Source organism: Canis lupus, chromosome 38, assembly GCF_048164855.1.
Source record: "Canis lupus baileyi chromosome 38, mCanLup2.hap1, whole genome shotgun sequence".
In the NCBI taxonomy this organism is placed as follows: domain Eukaryota; kingdom Metazoa; phylum Chordata; class Mammalia; order Carnivora; family Canidae; genus Canis; species Canis lupus.
In genome coordinates this window covers 184,219-202,346 of record NC_132875.1, presented here as the reverse complement: position 1 = coordinate 202,346, position 18,128 = coordinate 184,219, and the positions used below count along the sequence as shown (strand labels likewise).

At 59.6% G+C, this 18,128-nt stretch overlaps 1 protein-coding gene across 8 annotated transcripts in view; it reads right to left on the bottom strand.

Annotated features, from left to right (window-relative positions):
• Positions 1-759: 759 nt before the first annotated feature.
• Positions 760-18,128, bottom strand: part of DISP1 (dispatched RND transporter family member 1) — a 155,832-nt gene continuing 138,463 nt past the window's right edge. For 6 of the 8 annotated variants that reach the window (XM_072814546.1, XM_072814549.1, XM_072814547.1 and 3 more), the window contains 6 exons: positions 15,317-15,346; positions 10,886-11,009; positions 9,945-10,072; positions 9,395-9,492; positions 7,670-7,767; positions 760-4,261 (listed from right to left, as the gene is read on the bottom strand). In XM_072814546.1, the coding sequence (XP_072670647.1) occupies positions 782-4,261; positions 7,670-7,767; positions 9,395-9,492; positions 9,945-10,072; positions 10,886-11,009; positions 15,317-15,346 (3,958 nt within the window). In that variant the 3' untranslated portion in view covers positions 760-781. Of the gene's footprint in view, positions 4,262-7,669; positions 7,768-9,378; positions 9,493-9,944; positions 10,073-10,885; positions 11,010-11,753; positions 14,435-15,316; positions 15,347-18,128 lie in introns of those variants that run through there. The other 2 variants (XM_072814551.1, XM_072814552.1) reach the window with 2 other exon arrangements.

Sequence of the window (18,128 nt, the reverse complement as noted above, 5' to 3'; positions counted from 1 at the left end):
GCACCCATCCCCCCCTCCTTCGCCCATCTCCCCCCACCCACTGTCCCCCACCCTCCCCTGCTCCCCCTGTTGCCCATCCCCCGTGCCCATCTATCCCCATCACGCCCCCCCATCTTCCTCCCCCTGCCCACCCTCCCCTGCTCCTCCCGTGCCCATCCCCCTGCACCCACCTGCCCCCCCAGCCATCACCCCCGCAGTTGTCCTTCTCCCCCTCGCACCCATCCCCCTCCCTTGCCCATCCCCCACCCACGTCCCTGCCCCACCTCACCCATCCCCCTCTTTCACCCATCCTCCCACCCGTCCACACTGCCCGACCGCAGCAAGCGCCGGGGCTGCTCCCTCTGGGCATCAACACGCGTGTGGCCTCACAGACGATGCACGCGGCAGGGGAGGGCACCCCGGGGAACGGGCCGAGTTCACAGACATGGGAATTAATCCCTAAACAAGGCTGCAGCCAACCCCTAAAGGAGGCCGCTGGGTGGCCTGGGCCCCGCTGGGTGGCCGCTGGATCGGCCACGCCTGCGCTCAGGCCCTGGGTCAGGCCGCCTCGAGGTGAAGGAAACCACACGTTAGCACTTGGCACTTTCTGGAAATATCAAAGCCAGTCCTCAGCCGACGGTCGTCACATGCGTGACTTTGTTGCTGCAGATCCGGAAACTACCCCGAGATCCTCAGTGTGAAGCCCCTGCGTCCCGGGGGCCCCTTTCCAAACCTCTGGCTTTTACTTCCCATTTCAAAGAACCATGGAGAGGCACCGGCTCTGAACGTGACACTGTATTTATTAAAGTGTTTTTATTAACAAACTTTCACCCGCAAGTTCCGAGTGTGTCGGCGCTGGGGGCGCGCTGGCCTCGCCGTGTGGCGTCTGTGGGTCCTCGGAACCGCACGTCCCTTGGTCGCAGCTGTGACGGGTGTCGGGGCAGCACCGGGCGTCCCCCGTGACGTGGCTACGCACGCACTTGGGCCCACTGGGGCTCCAGTGTTCCGGGTCCTGTGACAGGCGCGGCTCCGTGTGCCTCGCTGCCTCGTCCACCGCAGCCCCTGGCCCCGGGCCGCCCCCCACGGCGCTGTCCCCACACGGTCCCCTCTGGCTCCTGTCGGGATCGCAGCACGCTCTCCGGGAAGAGCCGGGGCTCCTGCGGACAGCGGAGGTGGGGTCCCCCGCCTGCGCCCCCGGCTCCTCCTGGCCCTGGAGGTGTGGCGGCAGCGGGAGGCTGGGGGGCGCGGGGCGCTGCAGCCTGGCTCGCGTGGCTCTGCCCTGCAGGCAGGGGCAGTGGTGGACGCGCGGGATGGCGCACACCAGGCCTTCGGGGACCGGGCGCGCGGCGGGCTGCACGTGCACCAAGCTGCTGGCGGCGGCGGCACAGCGGGGGCACAGGCCGTCGCCGGGCCGCGGGGAGGCGAGCGGGCCGGGTTTCCAGTGTTGGAACGTGTTGGCGCAGCTACACCTCTGCTTCAGGGAGAGGAAGGCACACGCGGGGTGCTGCTCGAGCGAGGGCTGCAGAGAGGCCGGGCCTGCTTCGCCCCTGGCGCTGGGGCTGAAGGCTGCGTGCGCGGGCAGCCCCAGGGCCTTTGCCCGGCCGCTGAAGGCCTCGGAGCACACGTGCAGCTCCTCGTAGGCCGCCTTCCCCGGGGCGGCGCAGCCGTGGGAGGCCAGGGGCTCCAGCTCATAGAACTCCCGCTCCGCCTCGGACCTCGGGGCCCTGGGAGCCACGTGGTAGGCATTCCCAGCGCAGGAGCCGCTTGGCGCCTTGTCTCCGGGTGTCGCGGACAAGCCGTGGGAGAAGGCGCCGCAGCGGAGCTTCCTGGGGAGGGGAATCTGGCCGCAGGTGCCCTGGGGCCCGAGGCACCGGCAGATGCACTGGAAAAAGAAGGTGGCGAAGGCCCAGCTGACGCCCATGATGAGCATCATGAAGGTGCCGAGCTGCGTGTAGGCCAGAACCGTGGACGGCATCATCATGGCCCCCGCCACGAAGGTGGTCAGGGCGGCCATGGCGATGGCGGATCCCATGCGGCTCAGGGAGAAGATCACCTTCCCCTCCCGGTTGGTGTCCGGGGCCAGCCGGTAGGCCACCCCGTAGTGGACGGCGAAGTCGACGGACAGGCCGACGGCCACCGAGATGATGACCGACTCCAGCACGTTGAGCTCCCACCCCAGCAGGACCAGAGAGCCGACGGTGACGAATATGGTCCCGGCGATGGAGACGATGGCGTACAGGCTTATGACGACGTTCCACGTGGTGAGCAGCATGACGCTGAAGGCCACGGCCACCGACAGCCCCATGGCGATGAGCGTGCCGTCGGAGAGGCTGTCCTGCAGGTCGTAGAATTCCAGGCTGCTGACAAACCAGCCGTTGCTGAGGCCCTCGGGCGCCGAGCTCAGCTCCCGGGAGATCCAGGCGTCCACCTCCTGGTAGAACTGGTGCATCCTCTCGTAGGCCAGCGTGAAGACGTAGGTGCTCTGGAACTCCAGCACCACGGCCCGGATGGTGTCGTTGACGTCGAACCTCGGCCCCGGCGTCTTGCTGTCCAGGTGGTAGCCGGTGCTCCTCTCCAGCTCCATGATGGCCCTCTTCATGCACAGCTCGAAGATCTCCTGCTTGTAGGGGAAGCTCCAGCGCCGGCAGCAGAGGTAGAGCGCGGGCTCGTCGCAGTCCTGGTTCTCCATCCACTGCTTGAACGTCTCGATGAAGCAGCTCGTGAAGTCCTGCTCGTCCGTCTGGTGGAAGAAGGTCTGGTTTCTCAGCTTCTGGCAGAAGCGCAGGATCCAGAGCTGGGAGGCGGGGCTGGCGATATTAAAGCTGCCGTCCAACACCAGCTTGCCTTTGCTCTTGGGGTTCAGGGGGTCGCCGTTGTCCTCCGGGGACACCCCCCACACCACCGTGATGGGCATGTGCAGCTCCTCCCCGCGGTGGACGCGCTCGAACATGAAGAGCTTCTTGTACTCGGCGTCGTAGCGCTCGAAGGGGTGCGAGGGCCTGAACAGCTGGAACTCGGACAGCTCAAGCGAGGGCAGCTTCATCTTGGGGTTCACGCACACCACGTAGGCCCCGCCCACGCTCAGGGCCAGGAACCACAGCAGCCAAAGGTAGCGGAGCTTGATGACGACGCACGGCAGCACCTTCTCGAAAAAGACGCGAGAGGCTTCGGATGCGGCGAGCAGCACCCTGTGGCACTTCCGGCGGGCGGCCGTCCAGCAGCTCTTGCCGTCGTACACCTGCGGCTGCGGCTTCCGGAAGCAGCTGAACAGGTTGAGGAGGTAGCGCTCGTGCAGGACGACCACGGCCGGCAGCCACGTGACCATGAGCACGTAGTTCACCAGGATGGCCGTGCCTGCATACACCCCGAAGCACCGGATGGCGGTGATGTTGCTCACGTAGTTGGCGTAGAAGGCAGCGGCCGTGGTGAAGCTGGTGACGAACATGGACAGCGCTGCGTGCTGCAGGGTGACGCCCACCGTCTCCGCCGTCGCCGCGTGCGGCCTGTCGCACTTGGCGTAGCTCCACACGTCGCACAGGACGAAGGCGTCGTCCGCACCGATGCCGACCAGGATGACCAGCGCCGTCAGGTTCATGAACGGGAAGAACTCGAAGTTGAACACCACGCGGTAGAGGAAGTAGGACACGATCAGCGAGCTGATGACGGCAAACATGGTCATCAGGGTGATGAACAGGGACCTGGTGTAGGCGCACATGACCAGCAGCACCAGCAGCACCGCAATGGCCGGGTAGGCTGTGTCCGTCAGGAGGTAGTCCTGGAACAGGCTGTGCTTGATGCCGAACTCGATCCCGGCCACGGCGGTCACCCCGTCGGAGCCGTTCCAGTTCTCGAAGTTGTCCAGGTAGATGTCCATCATGCTCTCCCCCTTCTCCGTGGGCGAGAAGAGCATGCTGTACCTCAGCGTGGGCGCGGTGGGCGCGGCGGGCGCCTTCGGGGCCAGGAAGTCCTTGTCCACCAGGAAGTGCAGGATCTGGTACACGGCGTTGTACTTGACGCACTTGCGGGGCACGCCGCTGCACTTGAGCTGGCCCTTCCTGCGGGCGCCCGCGTCCCAGCAGTCGGGCTGCAGCGTGCCGTTGCGGTAGTGCTTGGCGCAGGCCCGCAGCAGCTTCAGCGTGTGCGACACGTCCCGCTCCACGATCTGCTGGCAGGACGACCTGTTGTTCAGGATGGCGATGTAGTTGCCCAGCGTCCAGCTGGGGCAGCAGGACGCCACCGTGGTCCTCTGGCACAGGTCGCCGAACTGCGGGTGGGCTCTGATCTGCAGAGAGAGACACGCGGACACCAGCGTTTAAGGCCTGTGGGGGGGGGGGCAGGTGCACGGCCTCCCCCGAGCCTCCCCCCACAGTCCCCCCAGCGCGTCCCTCCAGGCGGCAAAGTGCCCAAAAAACCTCCAGTGTGGCCTTGGTCTTAACGAGGAGGTAAAACCAGCAGCTCTTGAGGAGACTGGCCTTTTCAAAGGCACTTTCAGGGCAAAGGAAGGGACGGCGGGGCCTGTGCTCTTCCATCTGGGGGGCTCAAGGGCACAGGACGCCAGCTGCTGCCTTGGCCCAAAACCGCCGGTCATCGGCCTGAGGTTCCGGGCGACAAAGGCACGAATGCAACCAACTTAACGGAAAGCCAAGAAAACGGTTGCCCAGAAGAGCACCAGCGAGCCCCCGGCTGACGCCGGACACCGATGTCCGCAGTGCGCGGGGCCACAGCCAAGGGCATCCCCAAGCAATGAGCACAACGGGCCGCGGTGCCCAGTCCCATCCGTCCACGCAGGTGAGATGGATACTGAGTGGCAGCCGACGACGTGTGCATCCTTCGAGCTCATCTGGTAAAGCGCACCCACGGTGCACGCAGCCTTTCCTCCACGGCGGGAGGGAAACCGAGACACAACGCCAAGGCCAAGGGGGTCCGGGCCTCCACACCACACCACCCGGACGCATGTGCGTGAGGCTCAGCCTCCTCCTCCGCAGCCAGAGCGACTGTGTCTCCTCTGCGGGGCTGAGCCTCGCTCTGCCCGCATCTCTGTGGACGGTAAAGACAAGTGAGCCGAAAGGGGGATCATTCCAAGGGGACTAAGGTGTCACCCCAAGAGCCTGATCCACCAGCTCGTTTCTGAAGAGCCACCGTTAGTTGGCGTTTGTGACACAGGGTCATCAGTTCCAGTGGCCTCCGGGCGCAGGCGTCCACACTGCCAACTCCGGGGACGCGGGGAAGCGGCCGTCGGCCTGCTGCGTCTGGTAGGGGGGCGGCCCCGACGCCAGAGGCTCTCGGTCGGGGGCAGTGAGGGTGGACAGGCCGTGGCCGCGCAGAGGGGCACCGTCCAGGGCTCGGGAGCCAGGCGCTGGCGGTGAAGGGAGCAGGGCTGCCGGCCACAGCCCAAGACAATGGGCCTCGGATGACCTTCCAAATGGCAGCAGGGTTTGCGTGCGAGTGAGCGTGGTTTGGCCAAAGGTTCAACGGTGACACGATAAACGCGGATCCACCGGCGGGTCACCTGCCAAGCGCCATCCAGAGTGGGCCCGGCCCGGTCTGCAGGCAGAGGTGGCCGACGGGCGACCGTGCCAATGGTCCTCCAGGACCCGGACGGGCCCAGAAGTAAGGACGGAGACGGCCGCCGTGGCCCCGAGCTGGACGCTGGTGCCTGAACCCACGGGGATGCAGCTCGAGAGACGAACGAATCCATGATTGCGCCGCAGGGGGAGTGGAAGTGACTTCTCACAGCTCGGGGGATGGGGCGGCCACGGGCTGTGCAGGGTGGGGAGCTGGGTCACCCCGTGGCTGTGCCGGGGCCGAGCACACGTCCGTGCCGGACGGTCGCAGGGCTGAGGCCGCGGAGCAGCGAGAGCAGGGGCCAGACAGGGCGGCGGGGGTGGGCTGCAGAGCTTCAGACGACGCCTTAACCCGTAAACTGCCGGCTACCGGGAGCCTCACCGGAAGGCTGAGAGCAGGACGGGAACAGAGCGCGTCCTGCTATGGGGCCCCTCCGTCCTCACGTGCCACAGGCCGGCCCGCAGGTGCTGCCGGGGGCCCCAAAGCCCACGCCGCAGACGGGCGCTGTGACCTCAGACCCCTCCTGCGAAGCTGGCCGCCCGAGCGCGGACTTCCACGAGGGCAGGACTGAGGAGCCCGGGAGCTTCCAGCGGCCTCGAGGTCCCAGAAACACTCGGCGGGTGTGGAGCCGGACCCCGAGGGGGGCCCAGGACTGGCCTGCGGGGAGCGGCTGCCCTGCGCAACCGGCAGAAACCGCAAGTGAAAGGACACGGTGGCTGGGAGACTGCCCGGCTTGCTCGCCTGTTGCGCTGCATCCGGGCCATCCTCCCTTCGCAGACGCCACCGAGCGCGGCCGGCCGGAAGCCACGCACTTGGATGTCACGGCGCTGACTTCCTGCAGGAATAGCTGCTGCTCGACGTTCTCCTGCCACCTCCTGAGACGCGGCTAGAACGGCTCAGGGCCACCCCCGACGTCGGCTGAGGACTTTTGCAGGATGTCACGACGTGACCCACAGCGGACGGGTGAGGGTCTGGGTGCGCGCGAGCCTGGAGGCACCAAACAGTGAGCCGCAGCTCAAACAGCTACACATTCTAGGCCGTGAGGACTCCCGGAAGACCCCGAGCAGAAACGGCACAAGGACACAGGACGGAAGGGACACGTGGTGGGAGGGACAGGCGTCACCTCACCACCTGCGAAGACAGGACCCCGCAGGGGCGGGCGCTGCCGAGCAGGGGGCCCTGCGCTCGCTCCGGGCCACCGGTCCACACCGCATGGCTCGTAACATGTCCCAGCTTCCGGGTGACGAACTGACAGCTGCAGACGAGGAGACAACGCAACAGGCAGACGCTGGCCAGTGATCCAGGAACTTGGTTTGTTTGCAGATGGTCTGAGTCTGTGCGGGCGCAGCCGAGAGCAGATGGCGCGTGCGGAAAACCCGGCCGGCCTGATGGAGGGAGGTCACACAGTCCTCCCGCTGGAGAGTCGCGTCGGGAGCCGGGGAGCCGGCCCGCTGACCGCCAGGAGCCCGGCCTCCCCTGAGGAGCCCCGTGTGCGGTGTAGACAACAGCACCAGGCCCAGGCCAGCTCTCGGCCCGGGTGCAAGTGCATCTCCCGCTGTCGGTGAGCTCACACGCAGGACGCACGCCAGGCATGTGGCGCCCTCCTTCCCCGGTGGCTGTGTGTGGGCAGGTGCGGGGGCAGCGGCAGCAGAGTGCGCTCTCCGGGGGCCTTGGCCCCACCACTCAGGCTCCACGGACCATCTCGCGTCCTCCATCTGCAAGGGACTCCCCTCTTACAGACGCTGGAGCCCGGACATCCCCTTCCCCGCCCATGCCCTGAACCTGCCCCGAGACCCGCTGGTTGCCAGAGAGGCTGCGGGGACGAGGACACGGGGGAAACCCTGCAACCAGCTGAGGAGAGACCACCCGGGAAAGGAGAGCCAGCGTCTGAACTGCTGCCCTGGGAGGAAACCCGCGTGGGACACAGGAGGGGGCGCTGCGCTGGGGGGGGCGGATCCGTGGGGGCCACACGGGGGCTCCAGGATCCCGGGGCGCACACGCAGGCGACCAGGACGGAGGCCCCAGCGAGCACCCTCCGCCCGCGCTCACCAGGCTCAGCAGGGAAGCGACCGGCACGAATGCCAGCTCGTTTGTCCGAGACGTACGCCAGGGTCACTTTACATACCCTTGAGTTATCCACGCTGCACATGGACTTAATGGCAGGTAAGCTCCACAGCGTGTCCCCTCCGGCTGACGCAAACACCACCCTGGAGTACCGGTCACCTGGTGACATGAAAAAGAAAAGACAGAGGTTCATAATTGTCCGCTCCCATCATCAGACTCAACATCCAGGAGCAGCCCTACTGGGGGAGCACAGGACGGGCCATTGGCAGCGGGGTCCCTTCCTACCCACGACACCGAGGGCTTGCAGGCCGTCCAGGACAGGTTAGCAACCGCGATCCGAGAGAACCCGGACTTGGGAGACGCGGCACCAGGACGCGGCACAAGCCCAAGGAGGACACGCTGAGCTGTTCTCCACGGCCGTCAGCCGGGGGCAGACGGCAGGGGGTCAGTTTAAAAGCACTGAGACCAACCCGCCGGACCCGAGGGGCCAGGGTCTACACTGCGCTGATGGCGCGGACGCAGGCCAGTCGCGGAGCCTGCCGCCCCTGTTGCCCCCCATCGCAGGCACGCGTGTCTCAGGCACGGGAACCCAAGGACACATCGCTGAGCCGTCAGCGCCGCTTCCGCTCCGTCCGCCCTGGGGACTTTGTACGAGTTCGCCTGGCTGTGCCGACACTGCGGCCACCTGTGACCATGTGAATAAAGCTTTACCACGCGAGCTTTTATTCACCACCAGGAGGTTTCCTTCAGCGAACTCTTCACCCGACGGCCATTATCCTATGTGGACTCCGAAGAGCAAATCAAGGCCGTGGAAACAGCCATCTCCCCCTCGAGGCGGAGCCCTGGCCAGGGGTGGGGTGTGCGTGTGGACTGCAGGGACCCCATCTGGCCTGTGTGGGGACTGGCCAAGGGAGGCCAGTCTGGGGATGCACACTGCCACTCCGAGACAGACCCAGCAGCCTGGACATTCACCAGAGCTCAGATTTTCTAAAAGTGCAGAAAAAGCCATGTGCGCTCCTTCCCGGGACCAGGACAAAATGTCCCTGACCTCCTACTGTGCGCCTGCCTGATGCTGTGGGTGCCGCAGGCTCAGCTACACCTAGAAGCATCAGAGGCCCGGTGAGGCCTGCTAGAGAGCTAACAGGACAGGAAAGCACACATTTTGGGGGCATTTTCAATAGATTTTAAAGAGCTGAGTTCAAAACAGCACTGCTGTGAAGATTCGCTGGGGGAGAAGCTGTAGGTCCTCATGTCCTTAGACCCAGGGCGTGAACCCAGGGTCCCAGGATCGAGTCCCACATCGGGCTCCCTGCATGGAGCCTGCTTCTCCCTCTGCCCGTGTCTCTGCTCCTCTCTCTCTCTCTCTCTCTGTGTCTCTCATGAATAAATAAATAAAATATTTTAAAAATATATATATATGCTCTCTGAAATAAGACTTGAAAAGTATATTTCTCTAAGATAGTAGATTATTTTAGGGGTTCAATCCAAAAATATGTACCTGACAATATTTTTTAAATAATGTAAAAAATTTAAAATGACTTGGAATTTGGGGCAAGATCAAGAATCTCATTAGATATTTTGTGTCCCTTTAAACTAAATCTCTTATTGACTTTTGTTACAGGCAAATAAATCCAGCTTAGTGGTCGACTGACCCTGGGAAGTAAAACTACGAGTCACTGCTATCTGTGTCAGTGCCCCACACGTCTTCCCACCAGTCTGGATTTAATCGTGCTCCATTCTGAGCGCGAGGAGCCCCGAGGGGCTGTTCACCTGGGATGCCACTCACTCGGAACGTCGCAGAAAAAGCTGTCTTTGTGGAAGTTCCAGTCGACTTCTCTTTTCTCTCTTTCATAGTGGTCATCTGACCATCTATCATCCCGATGGCTGAAACGGAACAACAACGTGGTCTTGAGTAAAGTACCGTCAGCAGCACAGGGCACACAGCCAGCAACTATGTAACAGCGATGGAGGCGAGCCGGCATAGAGTAAACGTGTCCCACTGCTGTCCTACGCCCGGAACTAACCACAACGCGATAATAAACACTTAAAAATAATAAAGTACTAGCACACCTGTAACGCTCTACCCTCAGTCATGACCTACTTGAAATGAAAAGGATGCATATAAGCAACCAACATCCATTTTCTCACATCTATAAAAAGGGAAAAAAAAAACCAAACCCTCACTCTTTTTACCTTAATACAACAAAATCTTAAAAAACAACGAGAACGTACACAAATCAGCAGCAAAGACTTCGAGCTTAATCATCTTGTTCGGGCAATGCTTAGAAGTCAAATTCATTCAGCAAGGTTTTGTGTGAAAGTTAATAAACAATTACCTTTTCGCTTGTTCATCTGCGTACTTAAATGGATAATTTGCCAACGTTGCCTTGTATCCCGTATTTTTCACCATGTTATTCCACGTAACCAGTCTCTGGCCTATCGCAGTCCCTCTTGGCTCAAAACCCTGAGACAAAATATCACAAATTCCTATTAGTGCGGTTTGCTTCAGGGTAAGTAGGGTCCCAGCAGGTTGGGGACGCGGTGCTGGGATGCTGTGTGGCTTCGGTAGGATGCGGGGACGCGCTCGCGGCTGCCCGGGGACGAACAGCACCGAGGAAGGTGGCCCGACCCGTCGGTGGCCTCCGTTCACCACAACAGCGCGGTTAGGCTCCCTGGTACGTGATCCGTCTCAGCAAAGGTGGGCGGGGGGGGGGGGGGGGACTGTATCTGAAGCTTCTCTTTCAAGATCACACCTAAGCAATTAGCAGGTGTTTACTTGGATGTCACAAAAAATTATGGTCACATCAGACCATGTCATGCAGTGTTTTACAGGAACATGTACTTAAAAACAGACCCTGCAAACAAAAAAACAAAACAAAACAAAAACAAACCCCCAAAAAACAGACCCTGCTATCATCTCTCTGTGATGCTGAAATTCCTTTCACTGCTCTGCGGGGGGAGAAAGGGAGACATTCAGTCTTAAAGACGTTATGAGAACATTTTTATAGAATTCAGATTCTCCATTTTACTGCTTTTTAGCTTAAACGTGGCAGCCAAGGAGGAAAACCTCCAGGTTTGTCGGTGAGAGCAAGTCCGTTGACCTCTTAGGAACCTGAGACTTGAAGGACATGGGTTTACTTTTCAGGAGGAGAACTGCAAGCTCCTGGTGACTCGAGGAGGTTTGGGGGAAACAGGATAGAAGTCACATAATGCAACATGTATTAAGATACTTAATTCCCTGAGGTCACAGAGACGCGATGGGCTGAGTTCTCCTTACCAGCAGTGGATCAGAGAAGTCGGGAAGCTCCGGCACTAACACCCCAACCAAGGCGCAGACTACGATGAGCAGGGTGCACATGCCCAGCACCAGCACGGGCCAGTCGGCTATCAGGGACGCGTAGCTGCGGGGCAGAGAGGAGCACAGGAGGGCGCTTAGACGGACGCGGCCAGAGGCCCACTGCCACGACAGGAGGGTGTTGATCCCAGCTCGGACCCCGTCCAGGGCCTCTCAGTGGGGCGGCGGCGGGACCAGGACACAGCACGGGTCGCGCATGGAGCCCCTGGACACAGGTGCAAGGCCTGCGCCCCGCGGGGAGCCCCCGCCGCCTGCTGTCTCCTCCAGGACTCGCTCCTCCCGCCTTGAGCTGCGTCGGCTCCTGGAGAAGAACACGGTTCACTGCAGGCTCGCAAATTCCTCATCAGAGCAAGCAGACCGCACTGAGCCCAGCCCCGACGGGGCTTGCGCCGTCAGGAACGCGGGGGCCGCCACTCCAGGGCGAGCGCTGGTTTCGTGCAGCATCTGCACCCAGAACAGTGCCTTCCGGAGGGGGCCGTGGGCACCCACCCCGTCCTCACTCTCTGGCCACCCGCCTGCCGCCGGGCCGCTGGTCCCCTCCCTACCGCCAGCCCAGCCCCCAGGTCCAAGTCCTTTCCTCCGGGCGCCCCTCCGCCCTGTAGGACCCTGGTCCCCATTCTCATCACGGGCTCACAGGTCTGGCTCTCGGGGGCATTTACTTCAAAGTGAATCTCAATATGGAAATTAAAGTGGGGCACGACTATGTGTGCAGGGAGCACGTCCCCTCCCTGGTGCCCGGGGATCCCGCGGGGCTCTCCTTTTCGGCCCAGCCTCTGGAGGAGGGACTTACGCTCACTCCGACGCTTCACACCCATCGCCGCCCTTCATTCTCCCAGCCCCGTGCAACGCGCCGGGGTGCGGTTTGGATACATGCAGAGAGCCAAGGCCGGCCCAGCCGCACGGCGAGCCCGTCCCGCGGAGCACATGGCACGCTGCCAACACCAACACCGTCGTCTCACGCACTTGCAAGTGGCCAACACAGTGGACCTTCAAAGGTCTCATCACGAGAAAACAGAAGCCTGCACCTCGCCGTGGTGGTCGCGTCACCATCGGTACAGACACTGGATCGTCCAGCTGCACCCGAAGCTGACGTGAGGTCGCCTGTCAGCTGGAGCTCACGTGCGGAGTTGCCAAAGGAAGCCCAGCTCTGGCGCGGGGGGCGGGGGAGCTCCCAACCACGGCGACACCATCTCTTGCTTCGAACACGAGCGCGACAGGGTCACAGGACTGAGTCCAGGCGCCCCGAGCCATGCCCCCCCCCCGACTCGCCCTGTGCCCTGAGCCCCTAAGCCACACACTCAACGTCGTGATGCAAGACCACTTAGGTCTGTGGGCGTCCGCGTCCGAGCATCACTCACGAGCCCCGCCGATTCCAAATTTAACAACTCGCTCAGGGAAAATCCCTCTAGATGAGATGGAATGATGCTTGAACGTGACTCCGAATGTAGTGAAAACACGCTGACCGCGGGCGCTGGTTGGGGCTGCTCAAGCGGACACAGCTTCCGGAACACGGAACACGCCCGGCACGGAGAGGCTCTGATTTTATTTCCTCCTCCACCAAATGCAAACTCAAGATGAAAGCGACCGGCAGGGGGGCAGTCGGGTCCTTTGTCAGCAGCGCATTTGAGGCTTCCTGTTCCCGGCTTCGTCCTACACGGTAGACCTTTCCAGTATCAGCCTGTGACGTGAAAATGGCCCCAGGCTGAAATCACTACTCACCACGCGGTATTTTAACTAGACCCGTTTTCCCACAAATGAACCTACAGACCGCTTGCCGGTGGGGGGCACCGGGCCTCATTCCAGCGCCGAGGGCTGACCTGCCCACGTAATGACTTCTGGTCTTGTGTTCCAGAAACACCTGCACACGCATGCGCTGCAACCTGGAAACCCTCTTCAGTCATTGCTTTCCTTCGCGTTGAGAACGTCGGACGTGACTTGACAGTCGCGTGTGTGCCGACTCCCCACGGGAGCCTCGCCGCATTGGCCGTCTCCACACGCAGCTTCCAGACCTGGCCCGGGACACGGTTCCCACGTCCAGGGAGTAGCCGTGCTGCTGCCATCGGGGGAAGGACTCCGACGTGCGTCTGTCCTCAATACCAGGCGCTGCTGCGGTCCATCTGCCGCTCTTGCCGCCCGAGCCCGAGCCCGCACAGCCGTGGGCACCGCACGGGACGCTCCAGGCTCTCGTACAACATGAAACCAGCGCCATGGCGTGACACTACGCTGCAAATCTAATAAAGCAGGAGAACCGGAGGAGTAAAGGAAGTCAGATGTGGCCTAAAGGAGTCAGAGCTACGTTTGCCCCTAACTCCACTCCTGGTGAGTCGGACCTCGGTCCGTGCTGCAACGGAGCTCAAATAAGCGCATGCCTGCGCATTACGCTCCTGGGAAGCGGACCCCGGGGGCCGGCGAGGACGCATCATAAGGCCCCAGCTTTTTCATAAGGCCCCAGCTTTTACTGTGATCTGTCCTGCACGTCCCGACTGAAGTGTGCAGACGCCACAGCACGGCTGCAGGAGCTGACGAGCCCGAGGAGCTCTCCGGGCAGGCGGCCCGGTCCCCTCGGCAGCACACCGAGGCAGCCGGCACGGACCCGAGGTGCTCAGCTGCTCGCCCCGGACGGGATGCAGGGTGCGTGGCACGATCCATGGCCGTGGGGGGCTGGGTGGGCCTGCTGGGTGGCCCGGCCCGCTCGCCGGCTCTCCGCGTGCATCCCCCACGCCCCTCGGGCTGCCCGCTACCTCATAACCGGGCTCACTCTGGGAAAGATCAGAAATAACCGTCAAAGGAAGCACACGAAACCTCTCATAGGTGGACCCCCGGACCCCCAAGCGCGGTGGGTCCCTGGTGCCTGAGGCGGCCGCAGGCCACCGTCCCGTCGCAGCTTGTGAGGCTCTTTGCCTCACTGGCCCCTCCTCTCCGCAGCAGGCTCTCCTTTCTCCCCTTCCGTCTGCTTCAGTCCACATGCCCTGCACTCAGCGCCCAGCCTGCGGGCACCGGGCGCTCTCCCGGACCTGCCAACACCAACTGCCAGCACCGCTGGTCTCCGTCCCCGCTGAGCTGAGCGACTCAGCACCTTGCTAACTGTCCCTTTGCTCCCTGAGAATCTTCCTCCTTAGCGTCTCCCCTGGTCTTTCCCTTCATAATCGCTCCTAATTCCTCTCGTCCAGTGCGGGGCAGCGGGGGACCCTTGCACAATGCGATCGGTCACAGTTTTCCCAGCGGCATCGGCTCTCGGCGCAGCGGGAGGGCAGACGGGCTGCGGGCAGGACACGGAGCCCCCGCTTCGGTTGGACGCAACAAGGTCGATGCAGCCGGCGTCGCAGAAGAAGGTGCAGGCGTCTGGGGACCAGAACATGACAGATGGCAACCTTGCCCTTAAGGGACTCGGAGCCTCATACAGAAAATCAGACAACTTCACAAATACTTGCGAAACCAGGCCAAGAAATACGGGTTTTCAGAGGGATACAGAGAAATGTTCGGTGACTTCAGGAGCGATTACTCGCAGCTAAGGTGGGACAGCAGCAGGAGAGGCTCTGTTGAAGAAGCTGGGTGTGTATGTGCCTGTACGGAAAAGAAGAATCTGGGACTTACAAAAATACCAACCTGATGATAGAGAAAATGTGTATGACTGTCTTCAAAATGCAAAAGCCTTGGACATTCGGGAGGGCTCCACGCTTGGCAGAAAATGGCCACAGCGGACGTGGCATGGCAAGAATGGAGGATTTCATGCTGTGTGTATTTTAGCAGGATTTTAAAAAATAAACAATTTCTAAATGGAAAGGGAGTTTACTAATGGAAAGTTATGTAGTGATTATAGTGGAAAGAGAGCATAAGGCTTCAGTCGCCAGCGCCTCTGCAGCAGGTGACTTTCAAAGGTTGCTAAGTCACCTACACCCCCTGCAAGCACATCTCCGACGGACCCGTGCTTTCTTTCTTTCTTTCTTTGAAGAAACGTGTATCCATTTAAATTTAGCTTTTCTACTGAAAAGATAAAAACTTCAAAATTTCCAAATGAAATACATCCATTTTAATTAGGGTAACAACAGTTTTGGGGAGAAACACAGACAACCATCTGCAATAAAGCACCACAAACAAAGAGGGGAGGAAAGGCAGTTGGGCCAATATAGACGACGAGATACATGCAGAATCTAAAGACTGAAAATCCACCTTCGGGTCAAAACCCCTTTGGGAGACAGGATGACTCATGCAGGCAACTCAGGGAAATTTACTTTTCCTTCATAAAAATATGAATGAGAAAGGCAGAAACAACAGCAAAGTGTGAACAAAGCACCGGAGAGGAAAGTAGGCAAGTGACTTTATGATCTAATAGGAGGACGCAGATGACTTTACCTTTTTGGTAACTTGAACGGTCTGCATGGTCTGAAAAAAAAAAGCAGAGGAAAACCAATGAGGAACAAGGCATCGTAACATTAAGGCGTTTTATGTGCCCTTGTTTCGATCCTGGCCGACGCGGACCATCTGCACCCTGGGACGGAGCAGGGGTCACGCTGCGCGGTGCCCAGACCCCGCCCGCTCGCAGCCCCGGCACCTCCTGTAAACAGCCCGCCGACACCCCCTTGCACCAGAAGCATTCTTCTCCGTCTTCCCCAGTGTTCCGCATCCAGCTCCACAGCCCACTGGGCAAGTGCCGGCCCTTCCCTCTCAGCCCTGACGTGCTGAACTCGGGCTCAATTTCCAAGCCCTCTGCTCCCACCAGAGTCGTTTCCTCCTATTTACCGGTACGTGGCAGGCACTTAATAAACATTTGGTGAATAAACAAAATGCACCACTCACGCTGCTCCGTGTGGTGAAGACCCCTGGGAGCTCCCGAGACACCCCCCCCAACCACGGCCTGGGGCGGCCTCCCTTCTACTGGGTAACCGGAGAATGCTAGATTGCCTTCCTCATCTCATCGATTCCAACCAAACAGCATATGGCCGTGGGCCGGCCGCAGCGGCAGACATGAGAACCACTCTGTCCTCCGTTAAGCTGCAGGTCACAGGGTTCGCAAAAACGTGATACGGTGCTACTTACCTCGGTAAACTTCTCTTTGTTTTGGAAAACGGGATGATTTTTTTTTTAAAAAAGACTTAATTTATCTGAGAGAGAGCATGAGCGGGGGTGCGGGGTGGGGGGGCAGAGGGAGTGGGAGAAACAGATGCCCCCCCGCCCCGCCCCCAGGCAGGGAGCCCCAGGTGAGGCTCGATCCCAGGACCCAGAGATCATGACCTGAGCCAAAATCAAGAGTCTGACGCATAAGCAACTGAGCCACCCAGACGCCCAGATAAGGGAGCATCTTTTTTTAGTTTTCTTAGGATCAAGAGCTTTGAAGTCAGTAGTCACTGGCTAGTGAGAATGTGCCTGGGGACATCCGGAGCTTTGTCTGCCTCTCTCTCACAAGCACACTCAGCCCACTCCCACCTTGTCCGTCCCTCCCCACTTCCCTACACCTTGTCAGGCTCCATCGGGCTCTCTCCATCCTGCAGGAGGGATCCTCTCATATCCAATACTGCAGCGACCACTAACTTTGATGGTTAATCAGAAAGTTGACATGAAAAATTCTAAAAATGTATCATCACACACATTCCTTAAATATCGATTCATAACTTCAACACAAACGTATGCTCAACTGCCCATCTCTTCTGCAAGCCGAGCTGCCCCGTCCAGGATTGCCGGTTCTGGACGCATCCTGAGTACGTACATCTGAATTTTGATGGCTCCCCTCAATTTTCTTACAATTGTTTCTCTCATGCCTCATATCATTTTTGACAATAATTACCTCTTATTGGATCTTCCTGAAAACTACCATTTGCTTTTCACAAGAACAATTCATCTCTTATTAGACCCTATACATAAATGGATTATTTTAAAGTTGAATTAAACGACACAATTACAAAAACATGCGCAGCCGGCACGCACAGGTTGGGTAACCATCCTCCTCGGACGCTAGGAGCAGGGGTGTGTGGCTGCCATGGAGCACGGGGACGGGGCGCCGTGGGGACGGCGGGAGGAGCGACACTACTGAGTCTGTGAAGGCCTTAGAGGGGCTTCCGTTCAACACAGCTACTACTCGAGAAGTAATAAAGAACATTTAATTTTGAGGGGTAAATCTACCTGAAAACCAAAACACTACATTTTCAATGTAATTACATATTTCTTTGTTAAGCTTCATTGAAATATAATTCACAAACCATACAATTAATCCGTTTAAACTGGTTTTTACAGAGCGCGAGGGCAAGGTGCTGAACACAGAAGCAAATCGCTAAATTTGTACATGAACCTTCAGGTTCTTACGTCCTCAAAACCACCCCCTGAATTTCCACGGGAACACAGCAGACTTTGTTGTCTTTAGGTCTGAAGTGACCCTCAGAGCCGCAGCTCTGGGGCAGGTCATACTGAGCAGTTGCAAAGAAATGATAATTTATCATATACACTTTGGGTTGTAACAAATGTCAATTTTCTCTTTCCTCCTACTCAGCCCCGCGAACTTATTTATTTAATAGATAAATCCGTGGATCTATGACTAATTTACTCCCTGGAGGCAGAAACACCCAGAGACCCATCACGTTCTTCTGTCTGAATAAAGACGTCATTCTCTGTGTGTTTGGGAAAGCAGAGACGGTCACATCCGTTGCCACCAAGACACCTCTTGGGGAAATGTGAAATCCCTCGGAGGCTGTCACACTGACGGACGTGACAGGTGACAATTCAACCACAGGTGGACCCGAGACCCATCTGCTCTGCGCTGTCGCTGTCGGAGACGGTGGCCTGGCCGCTCTCACCACGGCGTAAGGCGCCCACCACACTCGCACCCGCCTTCTTCCTCCATCTGTGAACCTTTCCGAGTTGCTACTCTCAATCTCCATCTGATCAGTCTTGGGCTGATGAATAATGACTCTAAAAACTAACAGATCTGCTCCCTATCACGGATCGAAGGCGTCGTTTCCAGGGGCCTTTCACCTTCTAACACCCTATAGTCAAAACACACACCAGAAACCAATTAGTTAACCTCAAGTGGAACACCTCCTGGTCTTTGGTTCGGTTTTTAGCCTTTTTTCAACTGAGAAAAAAACAGACAGCGTTTGCTCGGCGGCACAGTCTGGGGGAGCCTGGGCTGCAGGCCCATCTCGGAGGGCTGGCCGAGCAGGTGTCCCTGCCCCGT